The 19,034-nt window shown below is 43.6% G+C and overlaps 1 protein-coding gene across 1 annotated transcript in view; it reads left to right on the top strand.

The window, feature by feature from the left end:
- Positions 1-327: 327 nt before the first annotated feature.
- The window catches only part of SLC22A16 (solute carrier family 22 (organic cation/carnitine transporter), member 16), a 38,483-nt gene continuing 19,776 nt past the window's right edge, over positions 328-19,034 (top strand). The window contains exons 1-2 of the mRNA XM_015410514.1: positions 328-430; positions 17,756-18,232. Of these exons, the coding sequence (XP_015266000.1) occupies positions 381-430; positions 17,756-18,232 (527 nt within the window). The 5' untranslated portion in view covers positions 328-380. The remainder of the gene's footprint in view (positions 431-17,755; positions 18,233-19,034) is intronic.

Genomic DNA, 19,034 nt, shown 5'->3' with positions numbered 1-19,034 from the left:
TATCAGAGATCAGTTCCCCTGGAGAAAATGGATGCTTTCGAGGGTGGAATCTATGGCATTGTACCCCAATGAGGTCGGTGCCTTCCCCAGGCTCCATCCCCAAATCTCCAGGAGCTTCCCAATCCCATCCCCTAGGTGGAGCCGACTAGCTAGCGGAGGACAACTCGCCGGTCCCCCTTAGAATTCCTCTTGTGTGCGGTGGGAATCCGGTGGACTGGGCCTGGCGCCAGCGCCCGAGGAGGGTTTCCGCCGTGGCCCACTTGCTTGCCTGAAGGGTCAGCCGGGTGGGAGGGAGAAGGGAGGGGGGGGGGGTTGGGGCTGGCAAGTGCTTGGGATGGGACTCTGTCCTTCCTTCTCGCTCACCGGCTACGGCCCCCGCCATGGCGCGCAACTTCGAGCTCCTCTTTGACTCCCTTGGACACTTCGGCAGGTAAAAGAGTCCACCGGGCGGCCGGAGACAAGAGCGGGCGCTGGCTAACTTCGAGGTCTCTCGGGTCCTGCTGCTTCTTTTTGTCAGCCCCCCCCCCCCCCCCCCCCCTTGAGGAGGGGGGGGAGGAGGGGGGTCAGCAAGGAAAGTCCAGGCAGGGGCCGCTTCACACGCGCGCGCGCGCTCTCGGGGGCGCCCATGACTTGGGATAGGCAGGGGAGACACGTGGCAAGTCGTGGACACCTGGGGCAGAACTTGGGTCCCGGCATGCCAACTGCGTAGAGGGAGAGATACTCGGCTTCCTGCTCAGTCCTTCATTTCTTGAAGCCAGGGGCTCGAGTCACAGCTTTTGTCACGGAAGCCTTTGCCCTTCGTCCCAGAAGATTACTCATGGCTATGCTTCAAATGCACTGAGGAACTGGGGTCCCCCCGGGGTCCCCCCCGCCCCCCGACTGGCACTTGGCGCAGGCGTTAGGGGCACAGTTCGCGTCAATGTGGAATGCGTGTTAGTTTTTGGGAGGGAGGGAGGGAGGGAGGGGGTTCTCAATCGGCGTGGAGCAAAGTCCTTTGGGAGCGGGCAGGAATCTGCATCTAGCTCTGAATCGGTCTGTATATGGCTCTGAAGGAAAGGGAGAACTCGGTAATGGATGTTTGTGGACTGTGCGCTTACTTTTACGGACCAACGGTTCTCCCTAAGTATATTTGCATTGGCAGAGTAAGATTTTTCCACACAGGGTAGGTAGGTAGGTAGGTAGATAGATGATAATGTCTGTCTGTCTGTCTATGTAGTCAATAATTAAGCCTGACACAATACTGTTGATCATTTGGGCAGCTTGATCACTATGAAAGACAAAACTAGTTAATGTTTCTTCATAACTGCGGCTGGTTTCCTAAAAGGGGAATCAACCTGCAAACCAGGGGTGTGTGTGTGTGTGTGTGTGTGTGTGAGAGAGAGAGAGAGAGAGAGAGAGGGAGGGAGGGAGGGAGGGAGGGGTGGTCTTGGAGACTGGAGGGCTTGCACAGTTTGCTCCCTGAGGATGTGTAGCCTTTTTAAAACTGTACTGGAATAGGACATATATTACCAAAGTAAATATTAGAATGATGTCATAACTCTAGTTTTCTCTCATCCAAAATACACTGAACCAGAACTTCTCAACACACAGGGAAGCGGGGTACGCAAGTTGCAATGTGTTATGAAATCTAAAATCAGTTTCTCGCTAGTTATGGGTGAATGTATAAGTCAGTGTATTCAGTAGGTGTGTTTCCATATACTGGTAGTAACCTGGATCTGCCATTCAGCTGTATAGGAACATGCAACTGGTAAGTGTGTTTGTCCAAGTAAAAAATGCAAAAAGCTGTTGGTAACTCAGAGAGAATATGGCACAAGGAGAAGGTTAAGAAGTTCTCTCTTTCTTTCATGCTAGTTTTCTGTTGGAAATTGTGCTCTGAGCAGATACCTGGAATTATAAAAGGTCACAAAAAAGAACCAGGGATTATGATCCATTAAATCTCCAAGACACAGGCAGTGTTCACACGGGAGAGATAATGCGCGGGGGGGGGGGGGGCAAGGCTATTTGCTCCACAATAATTTGACTCGCATTTGCACGATCACACAGTTCCTGGGAGCTGTGGGGGCGGCCCGGCACTGCGTGATCAGACGCAATTGCGGGTGAGTTGGGGGTGGGTTTTTTGGCCATCTATTTCCGGTGCACTTCAATGAGGGATTGCTGATTCGCACCTCTGCACTGAGTGTGCGATGATGCACATACCGAAACGGGGAAAAAACAATGACGTGGAGTCAGGATGGCCCGATCAGACCATCCTGACGCTATGGAAGCGCACTGGCATGATCACACTGTGAAAAGTCTGTTCCTGGCCCGTAGCAAACCAGTTTGCTACTGGGTTTTCCCCGGTGTCTTTTTACTCCGCTTCTGCAGCGGAGCAAAACAGGTTGCCGACAGGAGCAGGACGCTTGGCAGATGTTGGGGTCTGATCGCACTCTTAAAATCTGCCTGGCATTTGCGTCTATGGCATGGCTAATTCTGCGTGTGATCGCGCCCACAGTTAAGATGAAACAGCATTTTTAGAAACCACAGTTTTAAAAAATTCCTGGAAGATAGTCATGTTAGTCTGTAGCAGCAAAATAAAACAGGAGTCCTGTGGCACTTTAGTGACTATCAGGTTTTATTTCACCATAAGCTTTCCTGTGTCAGAGTCACTTCACTGACTCAGAAATACTGGAATAAATTCTGTTAATTTTATTTTTGTTTTATAGTTAGGAACACTTTGTTCTTCATAGTTGTTTTGAGTATATATTTCATATGTATCAGTAGTTTCCTGAGTCACTTGTTTTTTTATCAGTTGATTGTTCTTAGTAACGGTAAAGGTTCCCTTGCTCGAAGGCCAGTCAAATCCGACTCTAGGGTTGCGGTGCTCATCTCCGTTTCAAAGCCGAAGAGCCTGCGCTGTCCGAAGACGTTTCCGTGGTCATGTGGCTGGCATGACTAAACACCAAGGCACACGGAATGCTGTTACCATCCCACCGAAGTGGTACCTATTTATCTACTTGCAATTTCTTGTTTTCAAACTGCTAGGTTGGCAGGAGCTGGAACTAGAGACGGGAGCTCACTCCGTCATGCGGCACCCGGGTCTCAAACTGCTGAACTACCGACCTTCCACAGCCTGCAGTTCAGCATCTTAACCACGTGAGCCACCGCAGCTCATCGGCTTGTTCTTAGCATTTTACAATTAAGTAGGATACTTTTACACAGTCAGTCTCCCATTTTGACATATTTATTGTGTTTCCCCATAATTGAATCCAAACAAATTGTGAGCATGTAAACTTAACTTATTATTCCTGTTAGGTTTTGTATCTGTTAAAACAGCATCACTGTGTTGTGTGCTGATTTTGCTGTTCACCCTCTACATATACAATTAACTGTTGCCTTCCATTTCAATGTATCTGAAGAAGTGTGTATGCACATGAAAGCTCATAAAGGTGCCACTGAACTCCAACTTTGTTCTACTGCTTCAGGCCAACACAGCTGCCCACCTGGATTTGTTTTTGTTTTTTTTCATGTTAAGTTAGTATCTCTGATTTGTTTGCCAGTAAATGACTCTGTCCCTCTGAAGTGAGAGCATATGGTCCTGAAGCCTATTAGTTCACAGATTATTTATCCCAGAATGTAAATGTTTATTCTGGTAACAAAGGTTTAGATATGGTTGATAATTTCACATAGCCAGAAGTATTGGCACATGCACCCAGATCACTTAATCTGATGGCCAGTCATTGAAGCCAATGGAGTTTGCCCAGAATACATGAACCTGTGGAACTGCCTTATAGTGACACAGACCCCTGGTCCATCAAAGTCATTATTGTCTACTCAGACTGGCATCAGCTCTCCAGGATCTCAGGCAGAGGTCTTTCACATCACCTACTTCCAGATCTTTTAACTGGAGATGCTGGGGATTGAACCTGGGACCTTCTGCACGCCAAGTAGATGCTCTACCGCTGAGCCACAGTCTAAGTGTATTTAGAATAAGTGGCATGAAGTTTCCAGCTGTTCATTATTGATAGCATTTCACAGCATTTCAGTGTAAAAAGAAAACAAGAAAAGGTATCCTGCCAGTTTCTTTTCGTTTGTATGAATTACATATAAATTTCCATTACAGAATCTCTTAACTACTGAAGTTTACTATATATATATACTCACACACAAAAAATCATAAGTATCCTCCGGTATATATAATTCTATTTTGGTCATGGACTCCCCTGAACTTTCCAACATGCTCCAAAATCAGTTCACTCTCTGATCTGTCATTCAGAGGGTCTCCCTATTCACTGGCTGCTTTGCCTGAGTCCTGCCTCCAACATTCTAAACAGCTTGCTGTTCCTCTCCCCCCCACACCCAGTCAGAACACAGAGGTCATTTGCATATGCGGCCTCACTGGCCTTTCCCTCTAACATTCTAAACAGTTTGTTGCTGATGTTCTGAGGTAAAATAAATTTCCTCTTAGTGTCTGTTGGGGGAAACCATGGTTGCAAATCTCCAGGTGAGGGCTAAAGATCACTCAGAATTACAACTGCTTTCCAGATGGCAGAGATCAGTCCCCCTGGAGAAAATGGTGGACTCTGTGTCCTTATATCCTGCTGAGATGGCCCCTGTATAGCCAATGTGATGTAGCAGTCAGGGCTTCAGCTATTAATACTGATGTCCAGATGACCCAGATCAGTTCTCTTGGAGACAATGGCTGCTTTGGGCAGTGGATTCTATGGCATTATACCCTACTGAGGTCCCTTCCCACCCCAAATCCTGCCCTCCCCAGGCTCTACCCCTCAAATCTACAGGTATTTCCCAACCCAGAGTTGGCAACCGTGTGCTATATGGAACTACTTTCCAGACCCTTGGAACCCAGAGAACATGGCACAGGAGGAGGTGCTTTTCTACCTTAGCTGCCACTGCATAACACCCACCTGCCCCTCAAAAAATAAGTCAGAGGTGGAGAGAACCATATCTGTTACCATGAGGCTGTCCTCCCATTCTACCCGCTTGGGGCAGCCAAATGACTTGAGACAGCCCTGCCTTATAGCTAAGCAGAAGGAAAGAAACATGGCTTGCCTCCCTCCATTTTCCACTTCCCTCTGCCGCCCCACCAGACACAGTTGGGACATTCATCTGGAGCTTCCTTCTAGATCTCATCATATTTCTTCCCACAACGGGCATTACTCCTAGTGATTAATATTGCAGTTTGAGTTAATACATTATTTTTAACAAACCAATTTTTTAGTCTTGCTGAAACATGACTAATAGACAATGCGGGGTTAAACAGAGAGATGAAGAGGAACACTGGTGGGCCCAGAAAGCCTTGGTTACCATTATTGTTGTTGCTGTCTGTTGTTGGTATCTTATACCCTTTGCTTGCCCAGCTTGTGCCCTGCATACTGATGTGCACAGGGTGGGTGAGAGAAGTTCCTCTTTTTTAACCTTACAACTGCAGGCATGTTATCTTCTTGATCTGTAGATAACAATACATTTGACAAACCACAGAACTTCAGAAACAGAATAGATCTGCAGCTATCCTTACTAGGTAGGATTGCCTCTATCAAAATGGCGATCTTACCGAAGTTAATGTTTCTTTTTCAAACAATACCTATTCTCAGGAATCAGGAGTTTTTCAAAGAACTGGGAAAAAGTTGCTCCCAGTTTATTTGGCAAGCAAAAAAAACAAGATTTAAGTTACAGTTGTTACAATGTAGGAAAGAGGTAGGGGGCTTTGCTATGCCAGATTGGGAGCTATACTATAAAGCTGCGGCTTTAGTCTGGGTAAGGGAATGGGCAACACTCTCTAATAGTAGACTTCTAAAATTAGAGGGCCATGATCTTCCAATGGGGTGGCACGCTACCTTATGGTATAATAAGGAAAATAAATACTTTGAACGCCACTTTTTGAGAAGATCTCTTATAAGGATTTGGAGGGAGGTCAAATTACAGTATTATAAGAAGACGCCGAGATGGGTAGCCCCTATAGAATCGCTAGAAATACCTTCTTTATATATACATGGTAATAGATGTTCGTATGATAATTTACTAGACAATGAGAATAATTTAAAATCAATAGATACTCTGAAAACACAAGAAATAGAATTGACATGGCTTCAGAATATGCAATTAAAATCGAGGTTTAAAGAAGATCAAAAAATCGTTTTTTATGACAAAGCGACAGACATGGATAAGATATGGCTTACAACGGAGGGACAACTGATAAAGAGATTATATAGAATGTTACTGGATGGGAAAACTCAAGAAGAAGTGATATGGGCCAGTTTAAGAAGATGGAATAGAGATCTGGGTTATGATATAGAACAGCATAAATGGTTGAAAATATGGGAGACAAACATAAAAATTACGAGGGCGACTGCATTTAAAGAGAATATTTATAAAGTGGCACACAGGTGGTATATATACCCCTCAAGATTGGCAAAATACTCTAAGACTGTGACAAATAGTTGTTGGAAATGTCGGCAGAATATCGGCACATACTTCCATATGTGGTGGACGTGTGTTAAGGCGAGAAAATATTGGGAAATGATTAGAAAGATGTTAGAAGAGATTTTGGAAGTAACAATAGTTTTAAATCCCGAAATCTTTTTGTTAAATATTATACCAGAAATAGGGAGGAGAGATGGGAGGATATTGTTGCTGCACTGTATAACAGCTGCCAGAATGTGTTATGCTAAATACTGGAAAACTGGGAAAATCCCAGATAAATTAGAAGTGGTTCAGAAATGGTTCAAAGTCGCTGAAATGGACAAACTTTCGAATGCACTAAACGGGAAAGAGGAAGAAACATCGAATAAGAAGTGGGGAAAACTGCTTAAATGGAAAATAAAAGGAATGGGTTAGGAGAAGATCATATTTGAAGTGAGAAGAAATACTTTGGCTGTATGTTCATCTATGTAAATATTTTTGATACTCTGTGTAATATATCGTTGGGTGTGGGTGATGGGGAAAACCCCCCAATAAAAACACTTTAAAAAAAAAAGAAACAGAATAGTACTGATGATCTTCAGGTTTTCTTGAGTCTCTTCCATGTCAACTGTAGGAACTTTCTGGTCTATGGCTGAAAGCTATGGGGACATTCTGGGCTTTGGTGCAATGTCTTCCAAAGATTCATCTCAGTCCTGAAATGCCCTCTGACACCTTACTATATGCTCTCAATGTAGTTTTATAGTGGGCCAGATAGACCAAGGTGTACCATGCTAGGAATTCCTCTAAGATAAGCAATGGTATTCCCAGTAGTCATGTATGGCTGCAAGAGTTGGACTGTAAGGAAGGCCGAGCGCTGAAGAATATATTCTTTTGAACTATGGTGCTGGAGAAGACTCTTGAGAGTCCCTTGGACTGCAAGAAGATCAAATCAGTCAGTCCTAAAAGAAATCAACCCTGACTGTTCCCTGGAAGGCCAGATAATGAAACTGAAGCTCAAATACTTTGGCCACCAAATGAGAAGGGAGCACTCACTGGAGAAGACCCTGATGCTGGGAAAGATTGAAGGTCAAAGAAGACGGGGACAGCAAAGGATGAGATGGTTAGACAGTGTCATAGATGCAACGAACATGAAATTGAGCAAACTTCAGAGGACGGCGGAAGACAGGAAGGCCTGGCGTGATCTGGTTCATAGGGTCGCGAAGAGTCGGACTCGACTGTGCAACTGAACAACGAAAAAAGTAGCTGGCATTTGAAGGGAAAATGGAGAAAAAGCAAAGTAAATAATATAGAGGCAATTTATAAACCGGTTATTCGATTGCCTGACTTGGCCACAGCATTGCCATTGGGCTGGCAGGCTGAACAGGCAGGGTGGCCTCAATCTGGGCAAGCAGCATAGCTATATGACTCATCTGGACTGGATCTGCCATTGCTAGGACTGGGCTGGGTGTTGGTGGCCCTGTGGCTGGGCTGGAAGCAGCAAGAGTGGGCCAGGTGGCAGTCACTGTCCAGCTTGTCCAGGCTGGGTGATAGTGGGCCTGGACTGGGTGGTGGCTTGTGCTCAGGTGTGTGGGGACCCCTAGACCAGCATTCAGTTGTAGTAGAGCAGCATGCGTGTAGTCGCCTCTGCATTACGCTGTTTAATACTAAGCATACAGTGGCACTTTAAGAAGTGTTCATCTTAGCTTGCAATTAAGCTAAAAAAAAACAGTAATGCAATGCAGTGTTATTTTGGCTATATGTGGATCCTAGGAAGGAAGTATTTACTTGCCACATCATTGACCAGACAAGTGGTACAGTTCATGTGCTTGACATTGGGCTATGAGGTGCTTATTACAATTATGTGGAATTGTGACAGGTCTCATGCTGGCCATGCCTAGATTTTATGCTTCATTCCTGATAGGTTTATCAAACTCACAGTTATCTGTTTGTTACTTTGGGTAAGGTGAGGAGTCTTCTTCTGTTCTTATTTGGGCTGGTTCACTCACCAGTGCTTCTGAATTTCTCCTGTTGAACTGTAACTCTGAATGTATGTTCGTTTTCGGGCTCACATGTGCTTGCTCTCAAGGAGAACATATATGTATACGCCAGCTGGACACATATGCATGTGCTGATAAGGGGGAATGCAACAGATACTGCAGTTATGAGAAGGGCATCTGTGATCACGAGAATCATATGAAGAGTATGCGTAAACTTTTAATTCCGTGCAGGAGTAATTGTAAGCAGGTCTGTGTAGAAGTAAGTACCATTGTATTCTGTGGGGCTTACTCCCAGGAAACTATTCTTAGGATTGTAGCCCCAAAATTGCCTGTGCAGTTTTATTTTTAATACCCCATTGCCCCTCCCATAGTCTATGCTTTCTGTAGAAGTATATTCCCGGAAAACAAATTAAAATTCTAAGGAATGTTATTATACTCAGTAAGGAGATTTTTAAAAATAATATTCCAGACATCTGCAATAAATAATAGCTTCACTGTTTTGGCTTTAGCATTGTATGTTTTAACACTGACTTCTTGCTTCTATTATTTGCTCAGATAAAGCAAATTGAAAACTTGGACATTTTATTATTTTCTAGCAATGATCATTTTTACTCTTTCAGTCTGCAAGCTTTTTATTATACTTCGCATGCAGATTAGTTGTTTGGCATATGGCTATATATTCTGTTGAGGATTACTTCTCATGTAAAAAAATTTAAATGGGAGAATTCCCACAGATATCCATGTGTCTAAAATCTTCAGCTGAAAAAGGGAGACTGTTCATTCTGCCTTGTGCTGCATGGCTGTAATGTGGGTTCCAAATAATTTCATGTTTTAAAATTTTTATTTCAGCCATCTTGGTGGTTCCTAATGCTGTCAAAATAGTTGAATGAATAAACCCTTCACATGTTATTCTTGTAAATCCTGAAGTAACTTGTATAAGAAAAGTCCTGGCTTATAAACCAAGCTCAGAAACAGCCATTGGGTTCTACCATTGTTTATTATCCTATTGGTGGGAAACTACTTGAATAGTTTAGTTGATGCACAAGTGGTATCTTGTCTCATTAACTCTGCCAAATGCACCTGTGTGGTCATATATGAAAACTGTTGTGCCTTGGGCACATGTATAATTCATTTGATAGTTGCTAATATGTCAAAACAACCTGTGATTGACTGGTAATTATTCCAGATATTCTATGTGGGATTTTTATCATTCCCAACTATAGTTTTCCAGGGCACTCCTGAATTCTTGGAGGAAGGGTGAGCTACATATTTAATAAATAAACGAAATCTGAATATGTGAATATTTTATGGACACCTACATCTCAGCTGTTTCATGTGTAAGCCTCATGTGTGTTGCTTCTAACTCTGCATCTTGTTCTTTGGGTACAGATACTTGCAGGTATGTTGCTAAGTGATGAATGAAACATGTATACATCATTCCCACCTAACGCAAAGTTAATATGTCTTGATTCAGGTCTAATTGTACCCATATCCAATGCATAAAGAAGCAACCCAGAACTACAAATCAGAAAAATAGGTAAACCTGGGAGGCAGGACAGGAAAAATGAACATGTTGGCTGTTCTTTTCTGATTCTTACATATGAATTCTTACATATAGTAATTCATTGGCATACATATTTCTGAATCTATTTCACATTAAACCATTTTCTTAAATCATTACTTCTAAATGAGTTTTGTTAACACCCTCATGCATTAAAAGGATATGTAAAAACATTTTATGTTAGACAAGTCTCGTAAAATTAGTAGTCTCTAAAATACACCTAAATGCAGCAACGTGAAGAACATTTCATGAAAATAAATATATATATATGTGTTATGCTGCTGCTTTTGCTGTTTAGGCTATGCTTATCTTGTATTCTCCTGCAACTGTATGTGACTAATAAGGTTAGACAAGGGCCATAGTAGTGTTCCCAGCTGCAGTTAATTTTAAGGGAGACTGGTGCAAGCGGATCAAAAAGCTCTAATCTATTTACTAAAAGCATTCAGAAAGTGATATGATTGTAGAACCTTAAAATTGTCTGGCCTTGTTGTGTAACATACCAGTACAAGCAGAATGGTTAGCCAGCCCATGATCTACAGTGGCAAAGGCTGACTCCTGCACTGTGGCACAGGGTGAAATTAGGTTACAGGACTTGGGCAACTAAAATCCCACCTAGAGTGTTCAAAGCCAACAGCAAAACTAAGACCATTTGAAGTGGGTCAAAACATGCAAGGGTTCAGGGAATGCGACGCTAGAGGTGAGGGTCACAATTGGAGGCTGTGCACTTGTCTCAGGTATCCTACAGTGCTGGAGAAGTCCCATTGGGCACTCACTTAAACAGGATACTGGGGCTAACCACATATGATGGGAAAATATTTGTACCACATCACTTTTAAGAAGGCAGCTTTGGAAGGTGAGAATTTGGAGCAGAAAAGCAATAGGGAAGAGATACTTAACCACCTTGAGTTTATTTTCTTTGCTCCAGAATGCCAAACTGCTGTTCTCTCTACAGGATTCCTAGTTCATGGCTTGTACGGTAGTTAGCCTCTGCAGCTTGTGGAGTACTGGTAAGTTCATTATGAGAATGGGTGCTTGACCTCCAATCAAATGGCTACCTGAGGCATAATTCATGACCCAGTGAATATTTGTGTCAATTCTTCAATAGTTCAGTGCAGTCTGTGCTTGTTAGAGCTTGGGAGCCAAGGTCAGTACATGGATGGGAGACCACCAAGGAAGATTGGGGTTGCTATGCAGATGAAGGCAATGGCAAACTACCTCTGCTTGTCTCTTGCATGGTATGCCCTGTAGAATGGAATCAACATGAGCTGGCTGTGACTCAATGGCATATTCTTCTTCCTTAACTACTCGCAAATACAAATGCAGCAAGCCAAAAGAGATAATTAGCTAAAATCTGATTTGTAACTGTCTTTCTGTTATGAGATATTGGCGGGATGTACTTTTAGTATTCATGTTTAAAGAAATTTATTTTTTATGTTGGCCCACTTACACCCCTTTAGCAAATCTGATTTCAAGCACAGGCTATTGTGCTTATCCAGTCATAGATGAAATCATATGCCTGGAAAGATCTGAAAGGTTATCCTACTCAGTTCCTTGTCCTGCACCAAGACTATGCACACAGTTTACTCATTTATTACATTTGCTAACCAATCATTTCTCCAAAGAATTCAGGACAGTGTACATAGGGATCTCCCATTTTATCATTCCAGTAGTCCTGATTAAGCTAAGAGAAGCTCAATTGGACAAGGTTAGCTAGTGAGATGCTACTATATGGTATGGATTTGGACTAGGGAGATCCGGGTTCAAAACGTAACCTAACCATGAATATTACTTGGTGACCTTAGGTATGTTAATATCTTGTAGTCTTACCTTGCAGTTGTGAGCCGTTTTATGCAAAGTAAACCAGAGATATGACTGCTTTTACATAGTAAGGTTTTCAAAAAAGGCATTTATGGAAGATGGTATCAGGCTCTGGATAGTCCTTTGGGGATTGTGATAGATGAGTTCTTTGATAGCGTGTGATAACCTGCCTCCCATGGGCTAGACCAGGGGCAGGCAACCTTTTTGGATTGCATGCTGGAAAAAGTAAGCCTGCCTGTGAAAATACTGGGGTGCCAGCAAACAATAAGATTTGGGAGAGAAATTAGGATTGTACTTGGCCAGACCCACTGCATGTTGTTAATTATTTACTCATTATTTGCTGAAGTAAAACATCCAAAGTACATATTTATGTCTTCCACTGGCTGCCTTGGGCCTGTTTCTGTTTTGGTAGCTGTTTGTTATCAGATGTAAACACAGTTCTGGATTTTGACATTACCTCAGGAGCTGGCCTCAGACCTGGTTAGCTGTTATGTGAGTCTTGAAGGCAGTGATACTTGTATGCCTCGCCCATATAGATATTTTTATAGATGCCCATAATTGCTACATATATAGCCCTATGTGAGTTGAATCTTCTGTATACATCAGTCCCCACACAAATATCTCCAGAAATGGCACTGCTGAGGCAACTGTCTTCAGGGTGATGTTTATAGGCTGTTACCACATGTTGCAAATCATGTTTTGAGTCTTCCCTATCCCTGCCAACAGTCACTGCTGACATGGAATAGGAGTGAAAATTCTAACAACATGATGTATACCTGATGTATTGCAGGCAAACTGCCCCTGCAGTAAGATTGCAAATGGCAGGTGGCATTGCAGGCTGCGCACACCTTGTTTGCCAAAGAGTATAACTAGATAAGATGGTGGAGATCCATGACTGGGTTGCTTGACATCTTTAATCACCCTTTTAACAGCAGTTATGGATGGGTAGGGGGCTAATTTGGATTGAGACCCAGTTGCTGGGGTAGTAAATAATGGCCCCTCCTAGGATCTCTTAGTCTTACTTGGAAGGAAATGCCTGTGCATTGTTATTGCTAAGCATATGCAAGAAACTTTATAGGATCGTGGTGTTCTACCAAGTAAGCTCTAGACTGACCAGTGGTTCTCAAATTTGTTGACATGGGACCAATTCTTAAACTTGTGTACTTTTGGGACTCATTTGCCAATATACGTTGGTCTACTTTTCTAAAACACGTTGTTGTTGTTCAGTTGCACAGTCGAGTCCAACTCTTTGCGACCCTATAGACCAGATCACGCCAGGCCTTCCGGTCTTCGGCCGTCCTCTGAAGTTGGCTCAACTTCATTTTCGTTGCATCTATGACACTGTCTAACCATCTCATCCTTTGCCGTCCCCGTCTTCTTTGACCTTCAATCTTTCCCAGCATCAGGGTCTTCTCCAGTGAGTGCTCCCTTCTCATTTGGTGGCCAAAGTATTTGAGCTTCAGTTTCATTATCTGGCCTTCCAGGGAACAGTCAGGGTTGATTTCTTGTAGGATTGACTGATTTGATCTTTTTGCAGTCCAAGGGACTCTCAAGAGTCTTCTCCAGCACCATAGTTCAAAAGAATCTATTCTTCGGCGCTCGGCCTTCCTTATAGTCCAACTCTCGCAGCCATACATGACTACTGAGAATACCATTGCTTTGACCATGCGGACTTTTGTTGGCAGGGTGATGTCTCTACTTTTTATCATGCTGTTTGCCATCGCTTTCCTCCCAAGGAGCAGGCGTCTTTTAATTTCATGGCTGCTGTCACAGTCTGCTGTGATCTGAGATCCCAGGAACGTGAAGTCTGTCACTACTTCCACAGCTTCCCCTTCTATTTGCCAAGGAGTGATGGGGCCGGATGCCATGATCTTAGTTTTTTTGATGTTGAGCTTCAAGCCCACTTTTGCGCTCTCCTCTTTTACTCTGAGCAAGAGGCTCTTTAGGTCCTCTTCACTTTCAGCCATTAGAGTGGTATCATCTGCATATCTGAGGTTGTTGATCTTTTCCCCAGCAATCTTAATTCCCGCTTGTGATTCATCCAGGCCAGCATTTCGCATGATGTACTCTGCATATATATTAAATAAGCAAGGTGACAGTATACATCCTTGTCGTACTCCTTTTCCTATGCTGAACCAATCAGTTGTTCCGTATCCGGTTCTAACTGTCGCTTCTTGGCCCTTATACAGGTTTCTCAAGAGACATGTGAGGTGGTCTGGTACTCCCATCTCTTTAAGGACCTGCCATAGTTTGTTGTGATCCACACAGTCAAAGGCTTTAGCATAGTCAATGAAGCAGAAGTAGATATTTTTCTGGTACTCTCTTGCTTTCTCCATAATCCAGCGAATGTTGGCAATATGATCTCTCGTTCCTCTACCTCTTCGAAACCCAGCTTGTACTTCTGGTAGTTCTCTATCCACGTACTGTTGAAGCCTAGCTTGTAGGATCTTGAGCATGACCTTGCTAGCGTGTGATATGAGTGCAATTGTGCGATAGTTTGAACATTCCTTGGCGTTGCCCTTCTTTGGGATTGGAATGTATACTGATCTTTTCCAATCCTGTGGCCACTGTTGCGTTTTCCAAATTTGCTGGCAAATGGAGTGCAGCACTTTAACAGCATCATCTTCTAAGACTTTGAATAGCTCAGCTGGAATACCATCACCTCCACTAGCTTTGTTGTTAGCAATGCTTTCTAAGGCCCATTTAACTTCACATTCCAGGATGTCTGGCTCAAGGTCAGTGATTATACCGTCGTGTTTGTCAAGGACATTGAGGTCTTTCTTGTATAGTTCTTCTGTGTATTCTTGCCATCTTTTCCTAATCTCTTCTGCTTCTGTTAGGTCCCTACCGTTTTTGTCCTTTATCATGGCCAGCTTTGCATGGAACGCTCCCTTGATTTCTCCAATTTTCTTGAAGAGATCTCTAGTCCTTCCCATTCTATTGTTTTCTTCTATTACTTTGCACTGTTCATTCAGGAAGGCCTCCTTATCTCTCCTTGCTGTTCTCTGGAAATCTGCGTTCAGTTGGGTAAATCTTTCCTTTTCGCCTTTGCCTTTCGCTTTCCTTCTTTCCTCTGCTATTTGTAAAGCCTCATCAGAAAGCCATTTTGCTTTCTTGCATTTCTTTTTCTTTGGTATGGTGGTGATTGCTGCCTCCTGTACGATGTCACGAACCTCTGTCCATAGTTCTTCAGGCACTCTATCTATCAAATCCAGACCCTTGAATCTATTCTTCACCTCTACTGTATATTCATCAGGGATGCGATCTAGGTCAAACCTGAATGGCCTCGTGGTTTTCCCGATTTTCTTCAGTTTAAGTCTGAATTTTGCAATGAGTAGCTCATGATCTGAGCCACAGTCAGCTCCAGGTCTTGTTTTTACTGACTGGATAGAGCTTCTCCATCTTTGACTGCAAATTATATAGTCAATCTGATTTCGGTGTTGCCCATCTGGTGATGTCCATGTGTAGAGTCGCCTCTTAGGTTGTTGGAAAAGGGTGTTCGCTATGACCAGTGTGTTCTCTTGACAAAACTGTTAACCTTTGCCCTGCTTCATTTTGCTTTCCAAGGCCAAACTTGTCTGTTATTGCAGTTACCTTTTGACTTCCTACTTTAGCGTTCCAGTCCCCTATGATGATGAGGACATCATTTTTTGGTGTTAGTTCTAGGAGGTGTTGTAGGTCTTCATAGAAACGGTCCACTTCAGCCTCTTTTGCATCAGTGGTTGGGGCATAGACTTGGCTTACAGTGATGTTGAATGGTTTGCCTTGGAATCGGACTGAAATCATTCTGTCATTTTTGAGATTGTATCCCAATACTGACTTTTGCACTCTCTTGTTGACTATGAAGGCCACACCATTTTCTCTACGAGATTCCTGGCCACAGTAGTAAATATAATGGTCTTCTGAGTTAAATTCGCCCATTCCTGTCCACTTAAGTTCACTGATTCCTAAGATATCGATGTTCAGTCTTGCCATCTCATTTTTGACCACCTCAAGCTTACCTTGATTCATAGCTCTTACATTCCAGGTTCCTATGCAGTATTATTCTTTGCAGCATCAGACTTTCCTTTCACCATCAGACACATCCACAGCTGAGCGTCCCTTTGGCTTTGGCCCAGCCGCTTCACTCTTTCTGGAGTTACTCGTACTTGCCCTCTGCTCTTCCCCAGTAGCATATTGGACACCTTCCGACCTGAGGGGTTCATCTTCCGGCGTCATATCTTTTAGCCTTTTGATACTGTCCATGGGGCTTTCTTGGCAAAATACTGGATTGGGTTGCCATTTCTTTCTCCAGGGGATGACGCTTGGTCTGAGTTCTCTGCTGTGGCCTGTCTGTCTTGGGTGGCCCTCCACAGCATAGCCCACAGCCTCATCGAACCACGCAAGCCCCCTCGCCATGACAAGGCAGTGATCCATGAGGGGGCTAAAACACGTAGCAAGCTTATATTTTATTTTTCTTATTTAATATTTGTAAATATATAGCATGGCTGAGGGGATTTGAATCCAGGTGTTTCAGTTGCAGTCACCTTTTTTCCTGAGTGACGTCTCTTAAATGCTGATCCTGTTTATCCAGCTATCTGTTGTGTGTGTGTGTGTGTGTGTGTGTGTGTGTGTAGGCCTATAGAATTGGATCCCCCAGAAGAGTTCACAGAAGTTTTGACAGAATTGACCTTTCCCTGCCTTCCTTTTCCCCAAGCAGCCTGCTGCTTGACTTTTTGCCTGATTCCCTCTTTGCTGCCCCCCCCCCCACCCTGTGGTGCATTTTGCTGGCTGGGCTCTCTTGATCCTCAAAGAGGAGTTTCAGGAGGAATGGCAGACTGCCATTGAGGAAAGTTCCACTCTGTCAGCTTCTTCCATGAACTCTTTCTAGGGTTGCCAAGTCTTCTTACCTTGGCAGCGGGGGAGCCTCGCCGGGCTCCGGGAGTTCCTCGTTGGTGCATGCGCGCGTGTGCAAAGCGCACACGCGCCACCAGCACATCACAGGAAGTGACGTGCTACGTCACTCACGTTGAGGGCGTGCCCCAGATCATCAGAGGGAAAACCATAGAGTTTTCCCTCCGACGATCTGGGCCACGCCCCCAATGTGAGCGACGTGGCTGCGCCACCTCCGGTGACGCAGCCACGCTGCGCTTCGGGGGGCGGAGTTCCCCCCGAGGCCCGATTCTGCGGCGGCGGAAATCGGGCCTCCAAAGTGGGGGTTTCCCTGCCCCCAGTTGGCAGCCCTAACTCTTTCAGTGAATCCAACCCATATTAATCATAAAGCACTTTCATAAAGCACCCATAAAATACCTTTTTGCTTTGGATGGTGTCCTTGCAAATGCTGATGTAGAAAAGAAAGAGTTGATTTAAAATTATGCACAAAGGCAAACTGGATTCATTAAAACTAATATGAGTTTTGCTTCTTGCTTCACAAGATGCAGATTGCAGTTTTTCAGTTGTACTTTATGTCATTCTGGGAGATTCCAGTGTGATAAATTAGAATTCATCAGAAAGCTCGACCCTGTCCAGTTAGGGCTCAATTGTGATTAGACTCCCCTCACATTACAAGTATTAAATCAACTTAGCAACTCTAGAATGACTGTGTTGCTGCTCCTGTGAACAGTTACTGTGTTTTATTTAAATATATATTAGTTTTGTATAAGAGCTGTCACAGTCTGTACTTCTTGTATTTCATTGCCTTTGGGTTCCACTGTTACCATTCTTCTTTTTGCCTCTATTCTTGTGTATAATCTGCTGACCTAGAACATATTTCATATACCTGATGCAGTGGACTGTAGTCCATTAAAGTTTGTGCCACAGTACATATATTTGTCTTTAAAGTGTCATAAAACCCTTTTTTTGTTTTTGCTGCACCAGATATAGCTATTTCTCAGGTATTTGGGGGGGGAAGGGATTTTCTCATATACAAATATGTAAATGTAGAGTACAACAGTGTGATTTAAATGGTATCTATAATTATAATGAATGATCTTTTCATTTTCAGATACCAGGCATGGATTTATTTGGCAGCTGCATTTCAGTCTATCTCTTGTGGCATCCACTACTTAGCTTCTGTCTTCTTGGCTGTTACACCAAAATTTGTATGTGGTGTCCTTGGAAATGTGAGCAGTGTTCTGATTTACAATTCATCTGTTTCAAGAATAGAGGATGCCTGGACACTGTGGACATCAACACAAAGTTATATGTTGGTCCATCTGGAGAATGGAGAAGTTTGGGAACTTAATCAGTGTAGCAGGTCTAGACGAGCAGATCCCTTGGATTTCACTTATGAATACAGTGGCAACAAGACTGATTTTACATGTACTGATGGATTCATCTATGACCGGACCAAATGGCAGAGCACCATTGTCACAGAGTGGGATTTAGTCTGTCAGCGGGAATGGCTCGCAAAACTAACACAGCCCACATTCATGCTGGGAGTCCTTTTTGGAGCTGTGATTTTTGGAGACATTGCAGACAGGTATAGTACTGAATTTGCCTGATCTAGTATGGAGACTTGGATTTGGATCTCCACTCACCAGAGAAGTTCACTGAGTGGCCTTGGGATAGCCTCATATATGAATGGACCCTGAATGAATGGACACCATGCCACCTAGCCCCTGACCCTGGAGCGCCTGCCAGGTCAGGTAGTTCCATCTCATTTGGGTCAAGCAGTTGCTTCTTAAACCCCAAACAACCCACTCCCCTAAAATGCCTGCAGCATACACCCCATTAAAAGCTCTAGCAATGAAAATGGCCTTTCAGCACCTCTTACACATTACTAGAGATGGTGGTCCAGGGAGTAGGAGTTACAACAGGGAAAAAGCAAGCTGTGCTTGACACCATACAGGCTACCTCAAGTGGAGGAACAGCCAGTAGGTGGCATCCTGAGGGCTGTAGTTGGCTTGGCACACAGGAAAACAGGGGGAAGAGGCTGTCTTTAGAGATGTGGGTCCTAAGCTGTGAAAGGCTTTAAAGGTCATAACCAGTGTTCCCTCTAAGCTGAGTTAGTGTGAGCTAGCTCACAGTTTTTTAGCCTCCGGCTCACCCATTTTCTGTCTCATCTCAGGAAAGATGGCTCCAGAGCAAACTAATGTATTCAGTAGCCAAATCGCTCGCTCACAGCTTTAATGCCAGTAGCTCACAAAGTAGAATTTTTGCTCACAAGACTCCACAGCTTAGAGGGAGCATTGGTCATAACTAGCACCTTTTTTTTAAAAAAGTTTTTTATTTCATACATATAAGACAAACAAGAAACAAACATACATAGATAAACATTTGGG

The sequence above is a fragment of the Gekko japonicus genome, unplaced genomic scaffold (assembly GCF_001447785.1).
Source record: "Gekko japonicus isolate JY-2015 unplaced genomic scaffold, Gekko_japonicus_V1.1 scaffold2512, whole genome shotgun sequence".
NCBI classification, from domain to species: Eukaryota; Metazoa; Chordata; class Lepidosauria; order Squamata; family Gekkonidae; genus Gekko; species Gekko japonicus.
Note: the sequence above shows the minus strand (reverse complement) of the source record. Positions and strands in the feature narration are given on the sequence as shown.